Source organism: Rhinatrema bivittatum, chromosome 17, assembly GCF_901001135.1.
Source record: "Rhinatrema bivittatum chromosome 17, aRhiBiv1.1, whole genome shotgun sequence".
Lineage (NCBI taxonomy): Eukaryota > Metazoa > Chordata > Amphibia > Gymnophiona > Rhinatrematidae > Rhinatrema > Rhinatrema bivittatum.
The window spans coordinates 11,091,099-11,117,872 of NC_042631.1; the positions used below are offsets into that span (position 1 = coordinate 11,091,099).

A 26,774-nucleotide genomic window follows, 5' to 3' on the forward strand; every position below is an offset into this window, starting at 1 on the left:
GACAAGCACGTTAGTAAGAAACAATTTACTTTCCTTTTCTTGTGGCCTGAATCGGTGTCCATCGAGTCCCTTCAGCTTCCAGCAGTAAATATAATTTATTTGTTTTAAAACATTTTTAGCCCGCATATAGCACAACAAGTGAGCTAAGCGGGTTAGAAGACAGGAAAAAAAAAAAAAATACAATCATAATAATAAAATCAATCCATAAAATAACATGAAATGAAAAAACACAGGCCTGAATCATAAATATAAAGGGGTAGATTTTAAAAGGTCGCGCATGGGCATACATGTATGCGCGCTACCCGGCGCGTACACATGTACGCCTGATTTTATAACATGCGCGCGCAGGTGCGCGCATGTTATAAAATTCAGGGTTGGCGCGCGCAAAATTGTCCTGAATCATAAATATAAAGGGGTAGATTTTAAAAGGTCGCGCATGGGCATACATGTTTGCGCGCTACCCGGCGCGTACACATGTACGCCTGATTTTATAACATGCGCGCGCAGGTGCGCGCATGTTATAAAATTCAGGGTTGGCGCGCGCAAAATTGTCCACCTTGCGCGTGCCGAGCCCGCTCTGAGCTGCGCTGCCCTCCCCCGTTCCCTCCCAGGAAACTCCGAAATCAGACTTCCCTACCCTCAACCCCACCTTCCCTTCCCTTCCCCTACCTCCTTTGCCCTTCCCCCCCTACCTTTTTTGAGTTCTTTTTTTGTTGCTGAAGTAAGTTGCGTGCGCTGTAATCTTTTTAAAATCCGGCCCAAAGTTTGCTAACCTCACCCGTGCTGCGCTGTCTCCACTCCCTGTGCGAACCTGGCTCGTGCCGCGCTGCCTCCCGGTGAACCTCGCCCGTGCCGCGATGCCTCCGCGTGCTTCCGGTGATGCTTCCTCTTCCGGCAGGCGAGCATGCCAGCAAAGCAGTCTCTGGCGGCAGTGCGGCCGAGACTGCTATGCTAGGCGAGGGAGGAATTCTGAGATTCGGCGAGGGATGAAATCTGCGGGAAGGGAGCATTCTGCACAAATTCTGCATTCCGCAGTAGCGCAGAATTCCCGCAGGACTATTTTGTTTAATCGGTCCCCAGGATTTACATGGCGCCTCCTCCCAACATATACGGTATTGTTTTCACCAGTTGGCAATCAACAGGTTTGGAAGGTGGTAAAACAGTGCTGAAGAGACCTCTCATTGCTTGACATGACTATTATAGAAGAGCATGTTGCCCTGCCTACTCCTAACTTAAAATATCTTCTCTCGTGATCAAAGCAAACCATTGTATTTGTAAAGAGAGGCGTGGTGAGGGGCTCGGAGCAGCTGGACTGCAAATGACGTGCGATTTCTCTTCTTTGCCACATTTCCTTTACTGCTGTGTGGATGCAGCAAAAATCACTTCCAGTGTTTTATGGGATAATGGTTCATGCAAATTGAAGCTACGAGCATGTGACTAGTCCATCTGTAGAGGAGAGGAAATGTTTCAGTATCCCCAGTTTGTTCCTCTTGCAGATCAGTAGACTTCTCTAAACCGAATGCGTGTGCCAAAGCTAGTCTCCGGCTATAATTGATGGAAACAGCTTGAAGGAGAGATTAAAGTTTTATGGTTGAAAAATAGATTAACCACATAAATTAGTTACAAATTTTGTCTATCATTTTGATGTATATTTGCTGCATTTTTTTTTTATAGGACTTGAGGACAATCTAAGATGTGAATTTTCAAAAGATGTGCATGTAAAAAAAAAATAGCACGTGCACGCGTAAAACGGCATATATCCGAGTATATCGTATTTAAAAAAAATAAAAAAAATAAAAAATTGCAACCTATGCATGTAAATCAGAGACCTTGAGTAAATTTGCATGCGTAAAATAAAAAAAGACAGGCCAGGATATGCCAGGGGAGGGGCCATCATTTTTATGCATAGAGGTAGATTTTAAAGCCTGGCGCGCGTATCTATTAGGGGATGGGCGCACAAGTCGGGCTCGAGCATGCCCACCTAACTTAAAAAAAAGCTGCCAGATGCCCACGTATTTCCCGCTGCGCGCGCATCTCAAGTGTTCAAGAAGCTCGTGTGCGTGGCCTGGGCAGGACGGTGGGCGTGGCAGAAAGAGGATGCGCACGTGAATTACTCGGGTGCTTGGGCGAGTGCCCAGATCTTCTACCACGCAAGTTTTCTTCTGCTATGGGAGGGAGGTGTAAGTTTAAAAAGCAAAAAGAGGGAGCCATTTCTCAGGTGTTCAGAGGGTCTGGGATAACTGGAAGGAATGCAGACTTATCAAACCGGGAGGGGCGGGGCTTGGAGGACCCGGCTGTTAACCGGGCGAACTGGTGGATGAACTTTTGAATTTAGCGTGGACGCGCGCACCTTTAAAAAAAAAAAAATTCTCTGATTTAGGCAATAGAAGCAGGATATATGTGCATTTAATGCGCTCGCTTAAAAGTGGGCGCACACGTCACCTGTAGCCAGATGCTGCTCTCTGAGACGAGAAACCGCTGGCCTGAAATGGCGTCTCCTCTTAGCCTTCAAAGATATAATGCCGGGTAGTGATTTGGTGCTCCTGTAATAGCTTTCTCTTGTTAATGAAGAATGAGAAGAATGTTTAATTAACATGCAAATGTGTTTATTTTCTGCATCGAACGAATTTTGACCTGTACTGTCAACAGCTGCAATCCTGATTTAGGGGCCTGATTTATTCAGCTTTTCTCCCATAGATATTGAATAGGGGGGGAAAAAAAAAAGGCTTTAGTAAATTAAGCCCAGGCGCGGTAACTTTCAAAGCGGCGTGCAGGCGCACATGTTCGCGCATTCCTCGGCCCGTACCCAGGCTCGTGGCTGCACGCACATCTGTGTGCGCAAACGCTGCTTCTACCGCGCAAGTGGGTGGATTTTAAAAGGGACGTGCGCCATTTCAGAAGGTTGTGTTCACAAAATCGCAGACTACATTTGGCTACAGTTCCAGAAATTCTAAAATATCTGTTATTTCCCTCTAAATCTAATTTGAAGATATTTTTTATTGTTTAGCTTAATTGAAGTTAACCGAATTTCACACACCCCCATATGGAGCCTGAAGCGATGTTGACCTTGCCGTTTTGTGGGCATTGTACTACATTGGTGGAAGGACCCCTCCTAATGCTGACCTCTTAGTGGCCTCCCAAAACTCTTAAGGCATGCTCCATGGACAGCTTCTGCATTTGCAGCAGCCCTAAACCACGTCAGTACCTATGTTCTCTATGTAGCTCAGTCCATACCGCACCAAGCTCGACAAAAAAAATTATACTCTTTGGTAAAAAATTATTTGCCTAAGGTGAGAGAGAACCCCTGATTTGTGCAGATTTATTCCCTTGTTAATTGTATTTTCTACTCATTTTGTTAGATTGTAAACCGATGTGATGTTCACACTAACACTGGTATAAAAAAGGTTTTAAATAAATAATAAATAAATAAGACCATTTTACCAGTTCTTTCCCAGTTTACTCAGTTAAGGGATAGGACTTCCAAACCCCCTGGGTTAATAGCCTTCCATTCCTACTGTTAGCCCCAACCTTTAACCCTCCCTCGATCTGCCAAGATTTTTTTTTTTGTTTTATAACTTACATGTCATCCATAGCAGAAGTAAACTTACATGGCAGGGGACCCCGGTGTGCACCAGCAAATTTGAGGTTAAAATTCTGGAATGCCTATGCCCCGCCCAGACCACACCCAAGCCCCGCCCCTTTGTGAAAACTTTTCATTTGTGCGCACTGCGGCATTTACACGTGCATCCGGGCGGCTTTTAAAATCCATTTGGCACACGCTAGCCTGACACATTCGCACATCCCATAATTGATGCATGCGTCGGGCTTTTAAAATTCACCTTTTAGACTTCATTTAAATGCAAAACCATTTGCAAGCAATATGAAAAGTGCTTTCAAAACTGTTGACTAAATGCCATTATCTTTAAAAGCAGAATGTTATAAGAATTCTATGCATATGTTTGGCCTGGCATTTTCCTCCTATTCTGTTGGGCTTCCAGCTTGGAAGTTTGGTTCCATCCATTAGCTCTCACTTATTAGGTACCAGGGCATTTTTCACGTTCTCCACTCTGCCTGGTTCACGGTGACAGTTCTTGACCAGGGACCACAGGATGCAACCCATTCTAGAACCTGCTACACGTGCACCCCCAAGTCTGGCCATTAGGTGGCACCACTGAGCTATGTCTTTCTTCTCACGGGGACATACTGGAATATTTTAAACACCTGTGACCAAAAGCTATTCAGTTGGAATCCTTTGCGATATATCATTCATGGTATCTTTTACGTTTCCAATCTTAATTAAAAGAATATTAAAAAATATATATTAATAATCCACAATCTACTCATCTAGCACCCATTTCTTTTTCCACTGAAGTTGATAAGGTAGTAATAAAAAAATAAATAAATGCATAAGAGGTACATAAAACAGGGATTTTATGGATAGACTTTGGAGTGTAAAGTGCTTCTTTCATATGAATGAAATTGTTGATAGACAAATTCAGAAATAGAATAGCAGTAGTTTAAGATTGCGGTAGGGAACGTCTTCAGAAATGGTACACATTCATCATGTTTTGTAAGCTGATAATGTGCAAGATAAAAGAACATATAAAGGTAGAGGAAAAAATACCTTAAATCAAGAATGGCAACCTACAAATAAGTCACTTGGTCATTTCTTACAGAGTGGAAATAGATCTATTACTCCATTCTGAAGCATTATGTATCCTCTTATTACACTGTTCCAAATATAAATTTAGATGTTGGTACTAGGAAGGCGAAAAGCATATCGAATAGACTCGACCTTAGGGAAAAGTCTCCTCAAAAGATTAAACCAAATGCATTTTTGTAGAGAAAGCTTGGAAGGAAATTCTTCATTTTCTTGGTACATACTTTTAAATAGTGAGCAGAGCTTTAAAGAATCACAAAGCCTGGGATCTCTGAGACCATGTTAAGTTGGCCTTGGCAATTTATTTGGCTAATTAATGCATGGAAATGCTACTGCTCTTTGAACACAAGATGATGTAAAGGGTGGTCATGTACCATAGCAGATTATTTTGTGATGCAGGTCCCTCTGTACAATTCCTGGGCCGCATCAACGGCAGAATTTCTGGAGACGGCAGATCGGCAACATGTAGCTCATGCTACAAAAACAACATATTTGCATCTGCTTGGGATGTATTCATCTGCCTCATGCATACATTTTGTATGTTTCCAAGCTGTCTAGAGTCAAGGCCAAATTGGTTACGGATAGTACAAATATGGAATAGTAAGATGAGGTGTTATCTATTGAAATCAATCAAGAATTGTCATGTACTTATATCTGCCTAGATGCATATCTACACTTTATAATGTTTTCAGGAGCTTGGTTGTGATTTGGCTTTCTACAAATATTGGACCCCCAAGTGTGCCGTTTGCCAGTTCTGAGGACCCCCTCCCCCCATGAAAACTGATTCCTGAATTAGTTATTAGAGCAGATGTTCCACTGCTTTATTCATTTCCCATAGAGCTCTGGAATGAATTTCATTTTTATTATAAAATTCAAATATGTGGTCACTAGCATCATATTGTTTTTTTTTCCCCCTAATCTTATGCTGTGTATTAACCAGCATGCTGTATATATTAATGTAAAATCAGTGCTTGTCACTTGAAAATTTAAGCTTTTGCCTTGGCCTCAGTAGTCCCTAGTCATGACACTGTCTGACATTTACTATTTATTTATTTTAAAGCATTTCTTACCCACCCTTCCTACATTTATTTTGGATGTTATGATGTATATCATAACATCCAAAATAAATTACATTAAAACAAACCATAATAAAATAACATACATCATAATAAAAACTATATAAAATCACATACTTCATAACAAATCCTAATGACATGAAATTAGAGAACGGAGGATGTATAACATATTTTTACATTCAAATGCCTGCTTAAATAAGTGGGTCTTTAGGGTCTTCTTAAAGAACTTGGGCTACTTCAAATTTCAAATTTCTTTTTGGAGTGTGTTCCAAAGTGTTGAGCCTGCTATTGAAAAGGCATGTTCTCTGGTTTCATCTAGGTGAGGCGCCTTTGGCGAAGGAATATCTAAAAGATTTTGGCTGGATGAACACAGAGTTTTGGTGGGAGTATGAGTTTTCATAATAGCAGTAATCCAAGGGGAGTGTAGGTTATTAATGAGAGAGTGAATAATGGTAGCTAGTTTGTTTTGTATACCATAAGTTATTGGAAGCCAGTGGTGTGATTGTAAGACGGGGGTGACTTGTTTGCAAATTGGAGTACCTGATAATTGGTGTGCAGTGAAATTTTGGATGATTTGAAGAGGATGAGTGGCATATTTTGAGAGACCTGTGAATAGCGAATTGCAGTAATCAATACCAGAGAAAAGAGCTTGCAGAACTGCGTGAAAATCATTAGCATCAAGAAATGATTTAAGGTGTTGTAATAATCTGAGTTTGTGATAGGAAGTTTGTACTAGAACTTTGATATGGTCCCTCATTGCTAGTGCTGAATCAATTTAATATACCCAGATTTTGTACAGATTCTGAAATTGTAATACATTAGTTTCTAAAATAGATGTTCTTTGGAGCAATGGAGACTATAAATCTCAACAAGAACATGATTTCTGTTTTGCTTGTATTCAGTGCAAGTTTATTTTGATTTAGCCAATTTTGAATAGTAAAGAGACATTGTATGCAAATTGTTCAGTTTAATCCCAAGTTATTTTGGTGGGGAAGAAAAATTGGATATCTTCAGCATAAATTTTGTAGTGTTCCCAAGGTCTGCTAGCACATGACAAAGTGGAATTATATAGATGTTAAATAATGCTGCAGATAGCGTGGATCCCTGGGGTACACCAGAACTAACTGGATGCCAAGTTGATGAGGAGAAGTCAGCTTTAATTTGTTGATATCTATGGGAAAGATAGGAAGTAAACCAGGATAACACGTGGCCTGATAGTCCTAGTGATTCTAAGCAAGTCAAGAGTATTTTGTGATCAGTCGTATCGAATGCTGTAGATACATCGAGAAGAAAGTGGATATAAGTTGCTCCATGGTCAAGATCTCATCTAATGGTGTCAAAGCTAGATAATAAAAGAAGTTCAGTACTATGGTGTTTTTGGAAGCTGAATTGATACTGATCTAAGACATTTTTAGAGACAATGAATGTATTAAGTTGATGTATAATATTTTGGTTTCAAGAGTTTTTGTGAGGTAAGACAAAGAAGAAATTGGATGATAATTAGTTCAGTTGGATCTGCAGTTGTTGTTTTTCAGGGTAGGGTGAACAGATGCTCCTTTTAATGTTTCTGGAATAAAGCATTGTTTAAGTGGTGCATTAATAAACTGTGAGATAAAACTAGCCATTTCCATTTTTTTTTATTTTAATAGCATCATGGAGCATGGATTGAGTGGACATGTTGATGAATTCATGTTTATTTATTTATTTATTTATTTATTTAATGTCTCTTATATACCGATGTCCGTTTGCACATCGCATCGGTTCACAGTAAAACATGAACTTTATGGGCGAAGCCCTTACAAGGAACAGATAAATACAGTTAACTTTAGGGCATAGCCCTTAACAAAAACCAAGGAAGAAATACATTGGAGGGGGGTATTGATTTACATACTATAACCTATATATATGTATATATATATATATATATATAAATAACTATAAACATAAAATTATAACATTTCAAGGTACCAAAATCAGAGGCATTTCGTAATCCAATATTCAGGCCGAGTTCACAAATGTGGATTGGGGTTATCCATTTCGGAAGGAGTTTATGTGATGGGGGGTGACGTAGGGTAGGCTTGCTGGAAGAGCCAGGACTTTAGTTTTTTTTTGAAAGTGGGTGTATATGACTCCATGCGGATGTCATGAGGTAAGGAGTTCCAGATAGTGGGACCGGCTAGAGAGAAGGCTCTGCTTATGGTGGAGGAGAGTTTGAAAGCTTTAATGGGTTGGGAATGTAGGGTTCCTAGGAGAGCTGTGCGGGTGGGTCTGTTGGAGGTGCGAGGGGTGAGTGGAGGGTTGATCCAATTGAGATTGGAATGTTGCTGATTATATTAATTATTTCAGGCTCTGATGTTGAATTCATCCCAGGTAACATTATCTGGGGAGAATTCATCATTTATGTAGGTAACAGGTGACTGAATTGAGTTTCTAGCATTGTTTGTTTTTTCAATAAAAAAAAAGTTGCAAATGTTTCAGCTAAATTCATTCCGTGAAAAGGGAGTGGCATAATCGAAGAACTGGAGACAGTTTTGATGATCTGATTAATGGAGGTTTATTGAATGAAACAGCTATTTTAGAATATATGTAGGCCTTTTTAGTTTTTGTAATATCATATTGGTATATCTTTAGGCAATGCTGATAACGTGATGTATTGAGCGTATTTGGCTGGTGACACCATTTACGTTCTAATTTTCGTAAGTCACATTTTTGTTTCTGAATTGAGTTAGTAAATCAGGGGGCATTGTGCTGTCATTTCTTTCTAAATTCTTTCATTGGTATTAGTTTATCCAACGTGGATAGCAATGCGTTGTCCCATAAGAGTCGAAGGTTATTTGGGGAATCCGGTATGTCAGTCTATAAGTGAGGCATGAGTTCAGTGTCAAAATCTAGCAGGTTAACAAATCCATGTTTTCTAATAATCAGTTGATCATGATGGGGGGCCCTTAGGAAGAGGAGAGACAGAAATAGAAGGGAGTGGACACATGGAATCTTTTTAATTGAAACAGCAGATTCTGTCACTGTGAAATTAGATTTATTAACAAAAAATAGGTTGAGTATGACATCTCACGTGGGTTGAGGTAGATATGTTCTGATGCCAGCCGCAAAATGAAAAAGTATCAAGAGTTTTGCATGCAGCATGGGTCAATTTTGTTTCATCTAAGCGGAGATTGATATCCTCTAGAATTATGGTTTTTGCTAAGTCTAGTTCAAGATTAATTATGGCCTCAGTGATAGGAGAGGAATTATAATTGAGGAGACTAGGAGGCAGTAAATAAGGCAAATATTAATTGTATCTGATTTTAAACACAGTATCTCTTATTGAGCAGGCATCGAAATCTCATATTCTGTGAAGTTTAATTGTTTTTTTTTAAAAAATGGCTAATCCCCCCCTCCTCTATGAAGTTGTCTAGATTTTTAAAAAATATGAGTAGCTTGGTGGGCAGCATCGATTTAAAACTGGGATGTCAGTCTTTAAACCAAGTTTCAGTTATACATAAACAGTCAGGGGTTCTGGTTCTAAGAAGATCATAAATAATTGCAGATTTTTTTTGTGATTGATTGAGCATTAACCAATAGAATTATGAGGGTGGAGGATAATACTAGAGATGCAATGTTTGATACTGGTATGTTCTTCAGTGCTTGTCAAGCAGTCTATGTTCAAATGATCTCAATTCTACTACTACCTTATAACTATTAATCCCATCAGAATTTATCCTTTGGATCTAGAAACAAATATTTATATTGATTTTCATCTGGCTGTTCATGCTTCATTGTATAGTGATAAAATGTTAGGCAGATTTTATTTCGATTAAAATTACATTTTAGAAACCCTACTTTATATAACATACTTTTCCTTCAAACAACTAATTGAGATATTGGAAAGACTACATAGAAGAATATAGCTTCAGAAGATCTCTCTCCATTGAAGGATAAAGCTTTTATTGCAGATATGAATAGCAAGCCCCAATAGTAGATTCCATTTTTGTAACTCATCAGTCTTTCATAGGTTCTGTTATAGATCAAAATTCGTTTGCAGTCTATTGAGAATTCATTTCTCTTCTATAATTGCACACCATTATAGAGTTCCTACTAGAACCTTCCATTAGGCCTTGAAATTAAAAATCCAATCCCCCCTCTCCAAACAGTGTTATATCTCTGCATTCCTTTGTTTTACACATCGGGACTTTACCTGCTTTAACATAGTATGGATTTCTTGTAGAATACTAGTCTTTTAAATGGACTCAATGCCTGCTTGTGAGGAGGTTCTTATAACAAAGCCAGGTCATGAATAAAGATACCTTCTCCTTGCTTTCTTAATGCAATTCTGTAACTTGTGACTGGTTTCCATGGAGGATTTGTCAGTTACGAGGTGCCTCATTCAGCTTTTTACAGTGGTTTTGCCTTTGGTTAGATGCTTAATTTTACATGAAGTTACAGAAAAAAAAAACTGAGACGCTTGCACATTAAAATATTGATGGGGCGTGCACAGTACTGCAAAGCGACTTCTCATTCCTAAAACATGGCTATCGCAGTGCTCAGGTCTTTCATCATACAAATAAGAAAAAAAATTGAGTAGTGATTTGTCCATTGGAACTCATAGGTCTGTAAAACAAATATTCTTTTGGCAAGTTGTGTTTTATTATACTTCAAAAACAAAAAAGAATGATATATTCTATTTTCAAAATAGCGTTTCTTGGGCTCAGTGAATTGGATTGCATTTCTGTGGTGTTTCAAGTACTCCAGAGAGGTTCATTCACTGCAGTGCATTAGGACTTGTCCAGTAAGAATTCTCTGTACACGGGGTAAAAATCATTTGGGTGGAATTTTAAAATACTTGACTTTATCAACTTTTACATTTTTTCTGGTCATCTAGTGCATAATCACTATTGACCGTCACCGAGGTGCATATGCGGAAAATCAGAGATGCATCAAAAGTGTCCAGGCCTTGACGGTCTTCGGACATATTCTGATCTGTGCACATCCGCACTTCCTGTGATTAGAACGTCTTGATGGCCATTTCAGTTCTTTGTGGCTTTTGTACCAGATTTATGGTTCCTTTGCGCTGTGGTCAGTTGTCTGTTTTTGATTCATTTAAATCAAAACTGAACCCCCCCCCCCAAAGAAAAATGATATGAAAAACAACAAAAATAAATGTTGGATCCCAGCAGGAAAACCCCCCTCTCAAGCGTTTCCTGTGAACCTCCTTCACCCTGAACCCTCTTATCCTGCACGCTGTTACTGAGTAGACACTACTGAAGTGCATTAGCATTTTAGCATGCACCTTAAGGGCTGATTTACTAATGTGCACTATTATGTGACTACATGATAACAACTTGCGTTAACGCAATTTAGTGAATGGGTCCTATTCACGGTAATATAATCTGCATTAAAATCATCGGTTAATGTGTGTTAATAGCCTGCATTATACAGGCCAGTGTTTAGTGCTGCTGGGTAAATTGGCCCCAAAAGTTTTAGCGAATATATACAAAATAACTTTTTTTGTGTGTGTTCTAGTGCACAGGCCCCTCCATGCTGGAATCGGTGAAATCTCAGCTGTGATTTCGGGGTGCAAGATGACTGTGCTTTATCAATTTAACTTTGCTAAATCCCAGGATAATTAGTCTGCAGCCCAATTACTAAACAATGCATTTTCAAAGCCAGGTATTTATGTGCGTACATGGGTTTTATAAAATTGCCTAGAGCTCAATATGCGTAAAAATACATACCTAGCCAAATTTCAGGGGTACTTCTATGCGCATTGTGGCCAATATTTTGGGAAGGTGGGTGGACTCAAAAATATGCATGTAAATTAATCTGCACAATATATGACCTGCGTGGAACAGGTGCAACTTTGTGCATGGGAAATAGCAGTTGCCTGTCCATTCTGAAGGCAAGTGCATAAGTTCTCTTTGAAAATGTATATAAAATTTACTCTTGAGAATATATATCTCAGGAGAATGGTGTTATATCAGGAGCTTGATTTATAGGGACAGTAATGTGCAACATTTCTACAAGTAATGCAGTGCTTTGACTCACAGCTATAGCTTCTCATTAAACTGTGGGTATACTTGTGCGTATGGGTCCTGTCCACGTGTCGAGTTATCTGGACTGAGCAGAGGCGTTCCTGGGGGCAGGGAGGGGTTTGGATCTTATGCATGTATGGGTAGATTTTAAAAGGGCCGCACGTGCGCCCATAAACGTGCATAAAGATATGTACCATTTTATAAAATATTGCGTAGGTTATAAAATATTCTTCACACGCATATCTTATGCGTGCTCAGGAGAGAGAGAGGAGACTATTTAAGGCTCAGCCTGACACTCAATATAGGGACCATTGTAAGGGGGCACTTTGATTCTGGGGTGAGTTTTCGGGAGGTGGGTTGGGGTTTAGGGGGGTGATGTTACAGACACATTCAAGGGTATTCCTCGTAAAATTGACATCATTAAAGAATTTTAGACCTTATAAGTGATGAAACGGAGTTGATTTGCACAGTGCAGCTAGCAGAGACCGCAGTGTAGAAATCGACTCCTCTTGTTAGAATTTTCAGGTTATTTACATTCTAAATCGCTTAGGCCTTTTTTTTTTTGTGTTAAGCGATTAATAAATTTAATGGATGAAAGTGCAAAATGAGGTATGGGAGGAAACCGCTCGCTGTGGCAGCTGTAGGGGGATGAGCAGCCCGTGCACTCTCACCCTCGCGCCACTGCTTCGGAGGCGTGGCTGGAGATGGTATTGAGGGTGTGCCACGGACCGCGGCGCTTCAGAGGGACAACCCCCGCACCCGCCACCAGCCACGGAGGGCACCATTCTTGTTGCTTACGCAGGGCATCGTTTGCACTAGCGTCGGCCCTGGTTGCCCTAACAGAGAAGAAAATTGAGGTTTGGATTACAGCTTTCAGAACAGCAAGGAGTTGCAAAGCTTGGGGGGAGCAGAGAGAGAGAGAGAGAGGGGGATGTGTTTACGGGAGAGCATTTAAAACATGCGCCGTGATTTTAAAGACAACACTGCTGGATGAGAGCTTTGCTCCTTTGTAATGCTGCTGTTTATCCAAAACAGGATTTATGAGCGTGTTATCGACCCTCCAGAAACCAATCTTACGCCAGGAAGCAGTTTATGGCTCGGACAGCGCAACAGGAAACATGCCTTGTTTAAGGTAAACAGATTTAAAAACAAACTGCTGGCTTTCAGATTTTGATAAAACTGTGTGATCAATCGATCTTGTAATCAGTGTCGCCTTGGGGGTGTGCTGCAGCCCTCCTACAGTTTGAATAGATCGGGCAGGCAGGTCCAGTGGGTCTCTCATGGGATTCACCTGCTAGGTGTGGTTCAAACACCAGGAGGACTGCAGCAGCATTTTGAAAAACTGTTTTATAGCAAATGCAGTGAGGTTTTTTTTTGACCTTGTAAAAATACAGATTAGCTGTTTCTGCCGATTTACCTTGTGTTTGTCACACTGCTTTTGTTCCATAACACTTAACTTCAAAGTGCCTATTGCCTGCTTCTCCGTGCAAACAACATTATTCTCTCTTTGCAAAGTAATATCAAACTTTGTTGGGAAAGTTTTAAAGAATAATCTGTACAGTTCCTAAACTTAATTATGAGCCTTCATGGAATTTGATGCAAGAAAAATACAAGTGGATTACAGAGTGAAGTGACTAGGATTACAATGCTACCCTGCAACTGAGATACTAATAACAGCTATTTAATGTTGCCTGCAAGAAGCTAAAAGCTAATGATTCCTTTAAATACCAACCTTGCCCAGTTGAGAAAATGGCCATATTTAATTAACCCTTACCATGATGAAGCCAGTTGACTATCCCTTCTGTTTTTTTTTGATGCATGGCAATGTATATACTAATTTGCATAGTTTTGTATTTGTGAAAAAAAAATAATGCTGTTTGATTTCATTGAGGCATATGAAATACGAAACAGAATAGGCTCAGATGGCACAATCACCATGGTATGCCACTGATATCTTAAAACTCAATGGTTTTGATATCTTAAAACTCAATGATCCAAAGACAACGACAAACCTTTTCCGTAGGAAAAAAATCAGCAGAACCAGGGGTCACGATTTGAAGCTCCAGGGAGGAAGATTCAGAACCAATGTTAGGAAGTATTTCTTCACGGAGAGGGTGGTGGATGCCTAGAATGCCCTTCCGGAGGATGTGGTGAAGACCAGAACTGTGAAGGACTTCAAAGGGGCGTGGGATAAACACTGTGGATCCATAAAGTCAAGAGGCCGCCAATGAAGAGTGGGTGACTCGCCAGAATGATGGCTACTGCCTGGAGACAATACCCTTATTCAATAAACGTACACATGCTTACTGTGACTCCAACATCATTCTAGCTTCAACAGCAAGAGGAAATGTGGAATAAAGGATCTGCACTCACAAAGGGGGGAGTAGCTGGCTTGTTACGGCGGTTACTACCCCAAACCAAATAAGCCTGTTACTTCTATTTCTATGCATATACAGCATAGTTCTCTGCTTCAACGGCAGGGGAGAAGAAAAAACTGATACTTCACGCATATCCAGCATAGCTCCCTGCTTCAACGGCAGGGGAGAAGAAAAAAGGGTTCACACTCACAAAGCGGGGAGTAGCTGGCTTGTTACGGCGGTTACTACCCCAAACCAAATGTGCCTGATACTTCACTTTCGATGCATATCCAGCATAGCTCCCTGCTTCAACGGCAGGGGAGAAGATAAACAACCAATAAGGGCTGTATAGCATAGTCTGAGTGGAACAAATAAGCATGGGTGTAGCTTGCTTATTGCGGCGGTTACTACCCCTACTACCCCTAACTTATCAGCTAGATATTCACTTGGATGCAGCTCCATCACTGCTTTCTACATTAATGGTGGGGGTGGAAGGGAAATAGAACCAAGAGCTAAGAGAAACAGATAAGTATGAGAGAAAAAAGTGTGTGAAGCTTGCTGGGCAGACTGGATGGGCCGTTTGGTCTTCTTCTGCCGTCATTTCTATGTTTCTATGTTTCTATAATGGTTCTTGCTTCCTGTTGTCCTCCAAAACAAATGATTGCCCGAGATCTACTCCTACCTGGTCTTCGTTTACTTTGACAGCAGCTGAGCTGTCGCTGTGAAGGGAAATTGATGACATTGCAGTATTCTACAGCTGTTGGTTTTTAATCTCAGCTGCTTCCCATAATTTTGCAGAAGATAGGCACATGTTAAAAACCCCATAGAAAAGAAGGACTGCTGGAATTGCTCATTTTTTAAATTCTTTCTTTTGTTGAGCTCCAAAGCCTTAAAATGCTTGACAGTTACACTTTTTGCAAATTAATACTTCAATGCATTTATACTTTCTAACCAGTGGGATGGCTAATGATTTGCTAATAAGCTACAAGTTTATATTGATCACAGTGAAAGTAGACAAATGCCTTTCCTAGTTCGCTTTGATGTGTTGCCAAGTATAGCAGGATAGTGGTGAGGAACCGGTTGCAGTGTTTAATGCAGAAGTTTAGAAATCTTTTTCCTTTTATGGAAGCATGGGATGGTTCCAGTTTATATCTCCAAAGCTATGTTTACAAGTGCAGTTGACTCTGTGCAATGTCCTAGCACAGAGAAAAACCCAAATCCTTTCCCTTAGTGTAAACTGAGATCTGCTGGGAAATAAGAGAGCAAAGAAGAACAAACATTTTATTTTGTGCCAGAAATCTGGTGATTTCATCTGTGATTACAGAACAATCATTTAACATTCATGAGCTTCAGTCAACTGTTTGCTATTCTGGTGTATTTGGAAATTGGTTTAGTTATTTTAAAATCTATTTTCCATTTCATATTTTTGTAAAAAAAAAAAAGATGGAAATTTATTTTTTAATCATCTATGCTAAAATTATAGAAATCTCATGTAGTAATTCATAGTATTGACCCCTTAACTTTCTTCACTCTGAAGTTTAGAAGATGCTTTCAAACTGGTTTTTAAACTGCAAAAGGACCTGTTGTCAACCAACATGCCAAGCATGTAGATCAGGCTAGAAATTTGCTTTATATATGAAACTTAAACCAGGGCTGCAGATTATCTAAAGAGAGAGAGAGAGGGAAATGTACAGGCCATTGAGCAAATCTGTAATCCATGCTACTTCTGGTGAACATGCTGTGCAGGAGGGATGGTATGCGTGGGTTAGACTTGAGGGGTTGAGAGTCCGGCTGCTTGGTTCTGACACTCTGCCATTCACCTCGGTATGATCTTTGCATTCTTTTGCCTTGGGCTACCATTGTCGTATTTCTGAAATCGTGTTCATGTGACCATCTCCTCCTTGGAGTCTGCTATTCGTTGTGCGTGACCATCTACATTGTGGATGGTTGTGTGTGTCTGGGGTACTGCACCGCTGACTTTACTGCCAGAAATTATTCATGATATATCATGTTACATTGCCCTCATAATTGTGAAATAGCCCGAGTTCTTTTGCTATGTTTCTGAAGTACCATTGATACTGTCTGAATGAAATATACCATAAAATGCAAATTATTATGGTGATAACCTCTTGTAAACTAAAAGCATGGGCTGTATTTTCATAAACGCTCTCTTTTTGGCAAACCATTCTCTCCCTAAAGAATGAGATATGTGACTGCAGGAAGTACAAGGGATGACAGATTAGGAAATCAAACACCAAATTACCCTGAGATTACTTGAGATTAGGCTAAATTTGAGTCGATATTACAGTAATGTAGTTGTGAGATACTGTTCAAGGCAGAAATGCTGGGATGGACAGTTAATTCTGTGCACCTCATTAATACCTCATCATACTGCATTTGTATAGTAGAAGAAAACAGTTGGCATATTGCGATGAGTTGTTCTCTTGCCAGAAACGTATAAGGTTTTGCATTTTAAATTGCAATTACAGTATTTTAGTCATAAAATTAGACAAGAAACAACTATTTAAACTGATCTGTGTTCATATTAGAGCGATTCGTATTATAGCAAAAAGGAAGGGCTCCCCAAACCTGTCCTGGTGACCCCAGAGCCAGTTGTGTTTTCAGGCTATCCACAACGAATATGCATGGCACATGCTGCGTATGAGTCCACAATCTATGTAGATTTATCTTGTGTACATTCATTGGTGATATCCTGAAAATCCAACTGGAATAGATTTGAGAAGCCCTGGAGTAGAGGGCGTACACCTTCTTAGATGTAATATGTGTGGATTTCAATCCACTCAAATGGTAACAGTCTTGTATAGCAGGAGGAGGAGAGCGTGGAACAAACTAAATAATCCTTTACTGTATGTAAACTCCATAATCTTCAATAAAAATGTTTAGTTTAGAATAGGTTAGTGTCCCTTGACATGGTCACCATGCTTCGCCCCACAGGCTTGCATCCGGAGGGACAGTATAAAACGCTTAACACATTCTTTTTCTTAATGTGCAGGAGTACTCTTCTTGCATGCTAGCCAGCCAGGAGCCGAAAGTAGAGCCCTCAGTCCCTAAATTAGTCCTGAGTTTAGGAGGCCGATCAGCACCACCAGATAAATGGCATCTGGGTAAGTGGCGACGGCTGAATATCTGGCTCCATTCAGCGGTTGGCACTTAGCCGGATAAGTACTTAAACAGATAAGTTCTTATAGGGCTAAATGGTGGGTGGAAAATGGAGGTACTTATCTTATTACCTTAGTCGGATAAGTAGCGATATTTGAATTTATCTGGTTAAGTTAACTGGTTAAGTTAGACCTGCTCAATAACAGATGTAAAGTTAGCTGGGTAAGACTTATCCGGCTAACTAGCAATTTTTTTATGGGGATATTCAGCAGCATTGCCGTGCTGCTGAATGTTGCTTGTAAGCTAACTGGATAAGCCTTATCCAGCTAACTTACATAGTTGATCATCTTTGAATATCTACCTCTTAACGTTTTAGCTGAAAATTCTCCTAAATTAATGACTGCAGCTTTTTTGGCTAGATTTAGGTTCTTAAGTTGTGTCTAGTGCTGATAATTAATGTTGTGCCCAATTCTTTTTTTTTTTTTTTCCTGCATCCTAACTCTGCTTCCATAGCTGCCCATAGTTTAGGAGCCTAAATTTAGGTGCATGGGCCCAAGCAAGTTTTCAAAGGGATGGATTTTGTTGTCTACTTGCATAAGTTAGGTGCCTGTGCCCGTTGAAAAATGACTTCATCACTTCCACTTGCAGCTTTGCAGAGTGGAAGATCCCGCCCATGTTGAGTTCACCAGTTTACACAGCAAGGCTTCCACCAGAGCTCAAGCTCGTGCTTTCGGCAGGGATTTACATTCAGGTGAACTGCCCAAATTTAACTAAAATGCTGAAGTACTTAAGGTGTCTCTACAGAAAGGGTAAAGTGATTCATAAACCTTTTGTGTTGTTTTAACGTTTGACTGAAGCCTGTGTCACACGCTTTTCTTCTGTCGCAAAGGGTATAATGCAAGATGTGAAGATCATCTTTGTGCCCAGTGGATATATAACACAGTGTCCTAATCTGAATCGCAGTAAGTACTAATTAATTTATTTAAATGGTTGCGTATATAGAGTGGACTGTTACTGATTTCTCTATTGCTAGGAAAGCACAAGAATTGGATATAGGAAACAATGTATTAAGCCCCACTGACTATACTGTCAGAATGTCGAAATTGGCACTCAACGTGTTCTAGACGTGTTATGAATTGATATCTGTAATTCAGATTTCCAGGTTACTGACCTGTTGTGAAAAATCAGGTGCAACATGTGCCACAAACTGACGAATTGCATTACATACAAATGCAGGCAAAGCAGCCCGTTAATGGTCAAATGGCTTACTGAGGTATAGTTAACGTCTCCTGAAGGCACCAGCGGGCTAATGTGCCTGCCAATTGTTCTTGGGCTTCCCCAGTCCCACCCCGGTGATATCTAAAGGGCATAATACTTCCCAACAGACCCCACTAAAGCACCTCCCCTTCCAAATCCTCTTTCCAAGAAAAACCCAAAGAATCCCCCACCAAAAGGTGTAAACATGTAACCTTGCTTACCTGGCTTTGAACCATCCCCCATACCCTAAAGGAAACACCCCAACCTGGGCTGGTGATCAAAGTTCTTCCTTCTCCCCAAAACCTAACAGGAGCAATCCCCCCTGCCGGCGCCATCATCTCAAAAGGGCACCAAATGATTTGGGGGTTTCCCTTTGCCCCATGTATGGGGTGGGGTTTGGAACCAGGCTCGGGGCCTACAGATTTGCATTTTTTGGGGGGTGGGGTGTGCCAGCGATGGGGAGGTCTGGCTTGTTTTTTTCGGGGTCACATTTTGGACGGGGGTGCTTCAGTGCGGGGTGGTGGGGTTTGGAGCTTGGGGCATCATGCCCTTTTAAATATCACTGGGTGGGAGGAGGTGAGAGCAGGGGGTGGAGGCATGGAAATGCACATTACCACAGGTTGTAATGTGTGGATGTTGCATAGACCTTGCCAGTGGTGATAATTACCGCCTGGGAAAACCATTCCAACTGCGGCTTAGTCAACATTGTGGGAACTATGCTGTGATAAAATTGGCTGTCAATGCACAGTTTTAACACGATTTAGTAAATAAGTCTCTCTGGTATTTATGAGGTCCATGTTCAAGAGCATTTATGAGGATAACTCTGAAGTTATCCAGCTAAATAAAAGTTTGGGAACTCATCTGGCTAAATTCTAGGCGGATAATGTTATCCGCCTAGAATTTAGCAGGATAAGTTACATGTGTTCCAGGGCTATAACTGGAAGGAGTTGAGTTAACTGGAAGGTCCAAAGAAACTAACCGGAAACTGATCCAAACGAGCGGTAGCAACCAAGACAAGAGAACCGGCTTTTTGTGATGATTTGCGCAGAATAATGAGCTCTTGGTGTTCACCGGTTCTCTTGTCTTGGTTGAGTTAACTGGATACATTATCTGGTTAACTCCTATATTCAGAGTTAGCTGGATAACTTCTCTGGCTAACTCTGGTTGGCCCTTAGATGTGTCCTAAAGTTAGCTGGGGAAACTTATCTGACTAAGGGGGTCATTTTCAAAAGCGATAGCATGAGATCACTATATGGGGGCGGAGTCGGCCTCGGAAGAAGAGGAGTTGGGGGCAGCACCAGGGCTGACGCTGCGCAGACATCACTGATGGCGAAAGGTAAGGACCCTTATCGCCACCAGTTTTGCGCCGTTTCGTGTAGTTATTCGGTGTGAAAGCCGGCAGCCAGCGCACCGCAGAGGTGTGATGGCTGCCGGCTTTCACAGGCCCGCCCCCCACTTCGCCCCCCATTACCGCTGGATTTTCTAAGGTCTGCGACCTTAGAAAATCCAGGCCTAAGATAGCCATATATATTGTGGCAGGCCCTTGAATATATCAGACTAACTAACCAAGCTGCACAGTGGCTGATTATAGACATCAAAATAACTAATTGTTTCATGCTATCTGTCCTAATTACTGTTTTCATTGTGGTTGATAAAAAATGTAGCTGTTTGAGTTTGGTTTTGCTTATCTGTAAGTGTCAGAGTACTTTTTGTAAAGTGATAGACTATCGTCCAAGCAGCTGACACCAGTCACATTTGATTGGCTGAAGATGTTCTGCTGCATCTTTCCATTCCAATCCCAGAGCAATTCTTAAGGCAATAAACCTAATTTATTTTAAGAATTTTCAACCTTTATCTAACATTTCTTGCAAGTTTATATCTTTGGAGCTTTTAATGTGACAAGTTCTTGAACTTATCAGACATGTGACAAATGGTATTCTTCTTCTAATAAATTTATTGTATATACAGTACAGCCCTCATTTAATTTTCCTGCTGTGTATTTGAAACTGGCTTCAGAGTGGTTTTAAATGTATCTTCTGATGGTTTGAAAGCACATTCCCAATTCACCTTTGAGGGGAGATAAAGGAGGGCTGTACTATAACCAGTTTTTAGTGTGTTGCAAAATGCCACCATGCATCTACAGAATTCCGCTTCTGTTGTTGTTTCAAGTCAAGAACACACTGCGCTGAATATTTTTCCCAACTATAGCAAACATTTTATTTATTTATTCTGTTATACTTCTTTTGTTGAGCATGCCCAACCTGCAGTGATTTCTTAAGTCTGGTGCAAGGAATCATGGATTTACAGGAGCTCTTGGCCAAAATGACGGCAAAAGTAGGTAACTCAACGTCACTGGCAAAGTGTGATTTGTATTCATTTCTCTTGAGCGCTTTGATCAAACTATCAAATAAGCCATAGGCATTGTCGGTGTTTTCACCCTGTCTTCTCATTTCTGAGTTCATGCATCATACTGTTGATAGGACCATATACGAGGCAACCAATGACACATTGTCACTACATTCTAATGGGCTCTATCTAAGGGCTTCGTGCATTCCATGTCGGAGTGTACAATATTCATTCAAAAACACTGCGTTACGGAAACATTTTACATATCTCATAATAGACATCCTTAACATTCCGTCATTTTGTACTTTCTTGTCACCAGTGACGTTACTTTTACAAAAGGTTTTCCTTGACATCTTCCCCAAATTATGTAAAATAACAACTTCCACATATACATCTTCCACAATTTTCATCAATTTAAGAATTTAGTGCCCCTCGTATATTCTCAGATCGCAGCTTTATGTTCTTAATCTTCACTTCTGTTCGTGTATGTGTACCGTGTGTCTATGCCTGCTATCATCCAGACATATCTACTTCTCATCTTCCTGACTTTGCTTCGGCTTCTCTAGTTAGGGTAGCAGGGGTTAATAGCTTGCTAAGTGGAAACTAACCACATAAGAGCAATCTTTATCTATGGAAATACTGTCATGTCAATGCTCCCAGTACCATGGATTTCACCTGCTTTTATTTTTGGCAGTAAGCGGCTACAAATAAAAATTCTTAAGCCCAAATTTTCAAAAGGCCTGAAAACACAGAACTTGGTGAATTTGAAATGTTTCTTGGTTGGGCTAACCTCATGCCTAATAACTGGTAATCTGGGTTTAAAATTCAAAACAGTTTTTTCACTTAGACAACCAAACATTAGACAAAATATAGTTGGTTTTTTTTTTTTGTTTCCTTAACAAACCTTGGATCTGTATCTATCAGATTTGGGAGATTTACATGATTCTAAACATGACAACACACTTGCCTAGACTTTTATCACTAATTTATTAGGTCCAAGAAAACAAACCGGTAATCGATCCAAGATGGCTGACAGCAACCGTGTTAGCTGGATCGATGTAAAGTCCTTTTTTACATCGATCCAGCTATCTGTGTTTGTTGCTGTCACTAATTTATTAGCCACTAGAAATTGAGATTTAAAAGGGAATCCCAGAGTTGGTAGCACCAACATGATTTCATTTATTTATTCATTTATTTGTAGTATTTATTTACTGTTGTTCTGAAGTCAATCACAACTGTTTACAAATCACGGAGCTAAACAGTGGTAATGAATCTCCCCATGCCCCCAGTCATAGGTGTAGTTTGGGGTTGGGGGGAATGGAAGGCAGTGCCCCCCCCCCCTGCAGATGATCCCAGGCTAGTGTTGAGGTCCCTCTTCTGCCTCCCCATCATATGACCTCCCTAGCCCTTGTCCCCCTATTCCTATGTCCATAATATTCAATACATTTTGCCATTTTTAAATTACAGCACTGGGGATAATTTGCATATCACAGGTCAGAGGGAAGAAAGAAAAGCAGTCCTATGTCCCTTAGAAAAGTAAAATCCTTGCTGAGCCCAAGATAGGTGGAATTCAGTTTCTAGATCAGCGTTGGAGCAAAATCTGAGTATCCAGCCTGTAATCTAAATATTTTGCAGCTGGAGAGTAAAAGCTCCTTTCCTCTGTCTGACTGGCAGGCTCTTTACATTTCCCATAATTCCTGCATGGCCACCATCTTTGTCTCTTTCTTTCATATGGGGGATGATGGCGTTCTCCTTCTTTCATGCTCCATCCCCCTCTTGTATGTCGGGGCTACCATACTCTGTTACTGACTTGCAGTGGGTTATACTAAACCCCGCCGACGGCTGTGAACCCGTGCACTCAGTTCCTGTAAAAACGATGTGGACAGACGCAGAGCTGCTGCGTGGATGGCTCTTAAAACCGTAACTGAACAAGGAAGGTTCTTGCATCTTTAAGGATGGAATTCACAGGTTTCATTTCCTGTGCTGGTGGATCTGATCGAGGCAATACTTTTGGTTTTTGTTTTTTTTTTTCCCTCGGAAGAGGGTCTTCCAAATAACCGTTATGTTAATAATAAAGCCACTAGTAATGTGGCGAGGTGTGTTCCCTCCATCCTGTTCCAGTGACTAAGACGTGTGCAGGGTGGCAGCACCTGGTTCCTTAATGAATGCCTCGGGAGGTTCTGTCGATCATTTAGGTTTTGCCTCTGGCTTGTTCATGTTAGATTCTTGATGGGATGAGGCCTTGTGTCCCGTGAGACGCCGGTTCCTTTGAGCATGCAGTATTCCGATCGTTTGCCTTGTATTACTAGGAGTTCACACATGCATGAAGGGAATTCACAAAACATCTCGTTAGGATTGCTAGATCGGTTTCGCCCATAGGTCGATGGCTTTTAGAAATGTCCGTGGTTTGCAGATTTTTAAAAAGATTTTTTTAAATATCTGGAAGCGAATTTCCTGGTCCGTTTAAAATGCTGACCCCCCCTATATGGAAATGTTCGGGGGCATTTCAGATTCTTGCCACATTCTGCAAGCTACAAGGGGAAAATGCTTTTGGGAAATAATGAAGATCATTCAAAATTAATGAATTAGCTTTTCACCCCCGAGTTCAAATCACTATGGATGTGCCTGGAGGAAATTTTTGTTTCTTGGGTTTTAAAAAAAAAAATGGTTTTATTCTTTTTATTTCACTTTTATTTCAGTTTGTTTCATTTTAATGTGAAATGAAAAAACACCAAAGCCAAATAAATAAAAATGGGGGGGAAAAAAAATCTCAAAGAAAAACCAAAAGGGGGACCAAAGAGGCTGAGTCCTCCCCTCCCCTGCTGTCGAAACTTCCCACCAGCACCACCGAAATACAAATATTATCCGCCCAGGCCTTCCCCCTGCACTCCCCGGACCCATCTTACCCCACGTGTGGCTTGCAAGAAGTCAGAATGGGGCAGGAGTCGTCCCCGGTCACCGTTTTCAGTTCCAGCCGGGCCTGAGGCGGGCACGGTCCTCCCTCGTGTGGCCGCGTCTTCTGCAACGCGGCTGGCGGGCGCCATTTTGAAAATGGGACCCTATGAGGCGGGAGCAAGAAGGGATTGTTCGTGTCCCGTTTTGACTTCTTGTCACCTGCAGGTGAGGTAAGATGGTTGTGGGGAGGGTGGGGAGTTTAGGGGAAACCAGGTGGCAGAGGAGGTAGGGGGGTGGGGTTTGCTAGCAGTGACAGATTTAGGATTTTGCCACCCTTAGGTGCTGTTGGGTCAGGACTGCCCCCCCCCCCCCGAATTCCTTCTCAGCCAATGACAACAGGGAGAAGAAGCTGTAAGGTGCAGCCTTTTTGGCTCTGATCTGCTCTAGGCTCAGCCCTTTCCCTCCTGTCCCTGAATAGCAGGAGAGAAGGGGCTGGATTAGGAAGCAGAGTGGCTTTCATTTGCTCCCTGCTGTCTGCTTCGGCCTCAGTCTTCCCCAGAAAGAAGTGGAATAGAGAGTGGAACAGCTTTTTTTTTTTTTTGTGCTATTCCCCTCCAGCCTTCCCCCTCCCTTCCTGGTCTCTGCACTGGGAAGGGAGGGGGTTAGATCAGGAAGCAGAAGGTTATTCTCTGCTAAGTGAGATTCAGCACAGCGGGGACACAGCAAATCTTCAGCTGGACTGTGCCTGCAGATTTGTTTGCTGCCGTAAGCACAGGCCTGGTGTGCCTATTGGCAAATCCAGGTGTGCTGCCTTCAGAGATGAAAAACCCAACAAATTCTGTTTTGGCTTTCTTCTTGTCTTGTTTTATAATGACACACAAAAACAGTGTGTTTCCTTGTGTTTTGCATGTTTCAAAATGAATGCATGCCCATACAAATTCTATCATTTCCCCCATAGAAGTGATGATCTTAATGTCACTAGGAGATACTGCTTGTGTAATATAACTATAGTGTACCCTCCCACATCCTGCACTCTTTTTTTCTTAAGAGAGATCCAAGGATCAGGTGTGAGGTGGATTACCAGACCTCTGGGCGAAAAGGGCACAGCTTCTTACTTTTACTAGTCATGGCCCTAGTTGATGTTAACAGCCCTGCGTCTTCGTGACTATTAAAATTCACCCAGTTATGAGGACAAACAAATTGGAAACTTGCTGCCAGGTTTATCTCTGTTTTGGTTTGTCCTACCTCCGTAATATGCGAGCAGAAGCTGTTATGGAGACCAATATTAAAACACAGTGCTTAGGGCTAGAAAGTGCACGTGGATTTGACCCGTAATTTTCAGAGTGGACTTGCACACGTAAGTCTGCTTTTGAAATTTAGCAGGTACGCGTGAACCCTTGCGTGGCATGCATCTGCGTGGCAGCGAGTGTAAATATTCACGCAAGCGGTTTGTGCGCGCACATTCGATTCGTGTATAGCACAGACGGAAATGGTTTCCTAACCTTGCCCTTAACTCTACCCTTAGGAGCTCTTCTTTCAAGTATGCATAGAAGCACATGGGAAATTATTTCCACTCCTATTTTTATATGTGCAACCTCTGGTGCTTGCAGAATGGCATTTTACACGCACTCGTGTGCTTTTGACAGTACATTCCATAATGGGCAGACTCTGAGAGCCTTGCAGTCCAAACACAGATTAGGCATAGAGCTACCAGGAAATGAGATATATATATATATTTTTAATTATTTTAGGTCCTTATACTTGCATCTGTTTCTTTCACAGATGATAGGAATTCAGAAGCATGAATAATTCTTACTGGTAGGAAACTGTGGGTATTTTAGATTTGTTAACAGGTTGGGTTTAGGTTGATAGGAAGTAGCCACACTTCTGAATTACCCCCAAGGTTCACGAGATATGTTCACATTTTCACTTTCTTTTCATTAACCTGCAGGAGCTGCCAAGATGTCTTACATTAACTGTGGTTTCACCTTGCATTGCAAAAAAAAAAAAAAAAAAAAATCTGTGAGCTGTTCATTTGGTGTTTTTTTTTTCTTTTTGCTTTCTTTAAGCCATATGTATGAATTACAGAAATTACATCAAGTGACTTTCATTTGTAGCTAAATTATGCAGAGACGAGACTTAGTCAATTGGAAAACTGCCACTGTGAGAAGACATGTCAAGTCAATGGAGTGATCTATCGGGACCGAGACTCCTGGGTGGAGGACGACCACTGCAGGAACTGCACCTGCACAGTAAGGATTCTTGTGAGAGATTTCGGGGGCAGCGCGCCTAATTATAGCCTGATGATGGCTCTTGAATACCGAATGGTAACTCTGCGAATTATTGCCTCCTTAGTATGCAATCCCGTAGCAGGGCGCAGGGTTGTGAGGGAGAGCTGGCAAAGTGCCAGATTTTTAATCTGAATATTTAGTAAATAAAATCAGCTTCCCCCCCCCCCCCCCCCCCTGACAGTGCTCCTGCCTTTGTTCTAATTATATCCTTGGGAAAAACACCGGTTTTGGAAAGCAATTTTGCTGTCTGTTCTGAGATCGACTCTGCTTTCTGCTCTGCATTGTTTCACTTGATTGAACCTGAACTCCCTGCGTGCGGGGAAAGAAAAAAAAAAAATCTTGCATTAGAAAAAGATGCAAATCCTATATATAGCGTTAGCCTGCTTAAAATCCCAAAGAGGCTGAGAAGAGAGGAAGATTCATATGTAAATTATATTTGCTTAAAATGATTTGATAAATATCTCGAGTGGGCCTTTGTTTGTGCAAGCAAATAGAAAAGCGACAGTTAAAATCTGCAGGATGACCGAGAGAGCCTGCGGAAGTTGTTACTTATGTACGTCAGGAAACAGCCTCCTGCTTATCATCTAATGCGATTCTTGAGTTTGGGCAGCCGGGGATAAGGCGCGCGCCATGCGTACAAAAGAGGAATGGGCAGCCAGGTAGGGCTGCAAGAACGGCAGGGAAGATTTCCAACGCTGTCCTGCCCCACAACGGTGACATCAAAACCGCAGCCCCTTAGGGATATC

The 26,774-nt window shown here is 41.2% G+C and overlaps 1 protein-coding gene across 6 annotated transcripts in view; it reads left to right on the forward strand.

Moving 5' to 3' along the window:
- Positions 1 to 26,774, forward strand: part of NELL1 (neural EGFL like 1) — a 387,142-nt gene that overhangs the window by 73,448 nt on the left and 286,920 nt on the right. For 5 of the 6 annotated variants that reach the window (XM_029582536.1, XM_029582539.1, XM_029582538.1 and 2 more), the window contains exons 5-8: positions 12,798 to 12,894; positions 18,129 to 18,201; positions 20,748 to 20,830; positions 25,855 to 25,989. In XM_029582536.1, coding sequence (XP_029438396.1) covers positions 12,798 to 12,894; positions 18,129 to 18,201; positions 20,748 to 20,830; positions 25,855 to 25,989 — 388 coding nt within the window. The remainder of the gene's footprint in view (positions 1 to 12,797; positions 12,895 to 18,128; positions 18,202 to 20,747; positions 20,831 to 25,854; positions 25,990 to 26,774) is intronic. The other variant, XM_029582541.1, reaches the window with a different exon arrangement.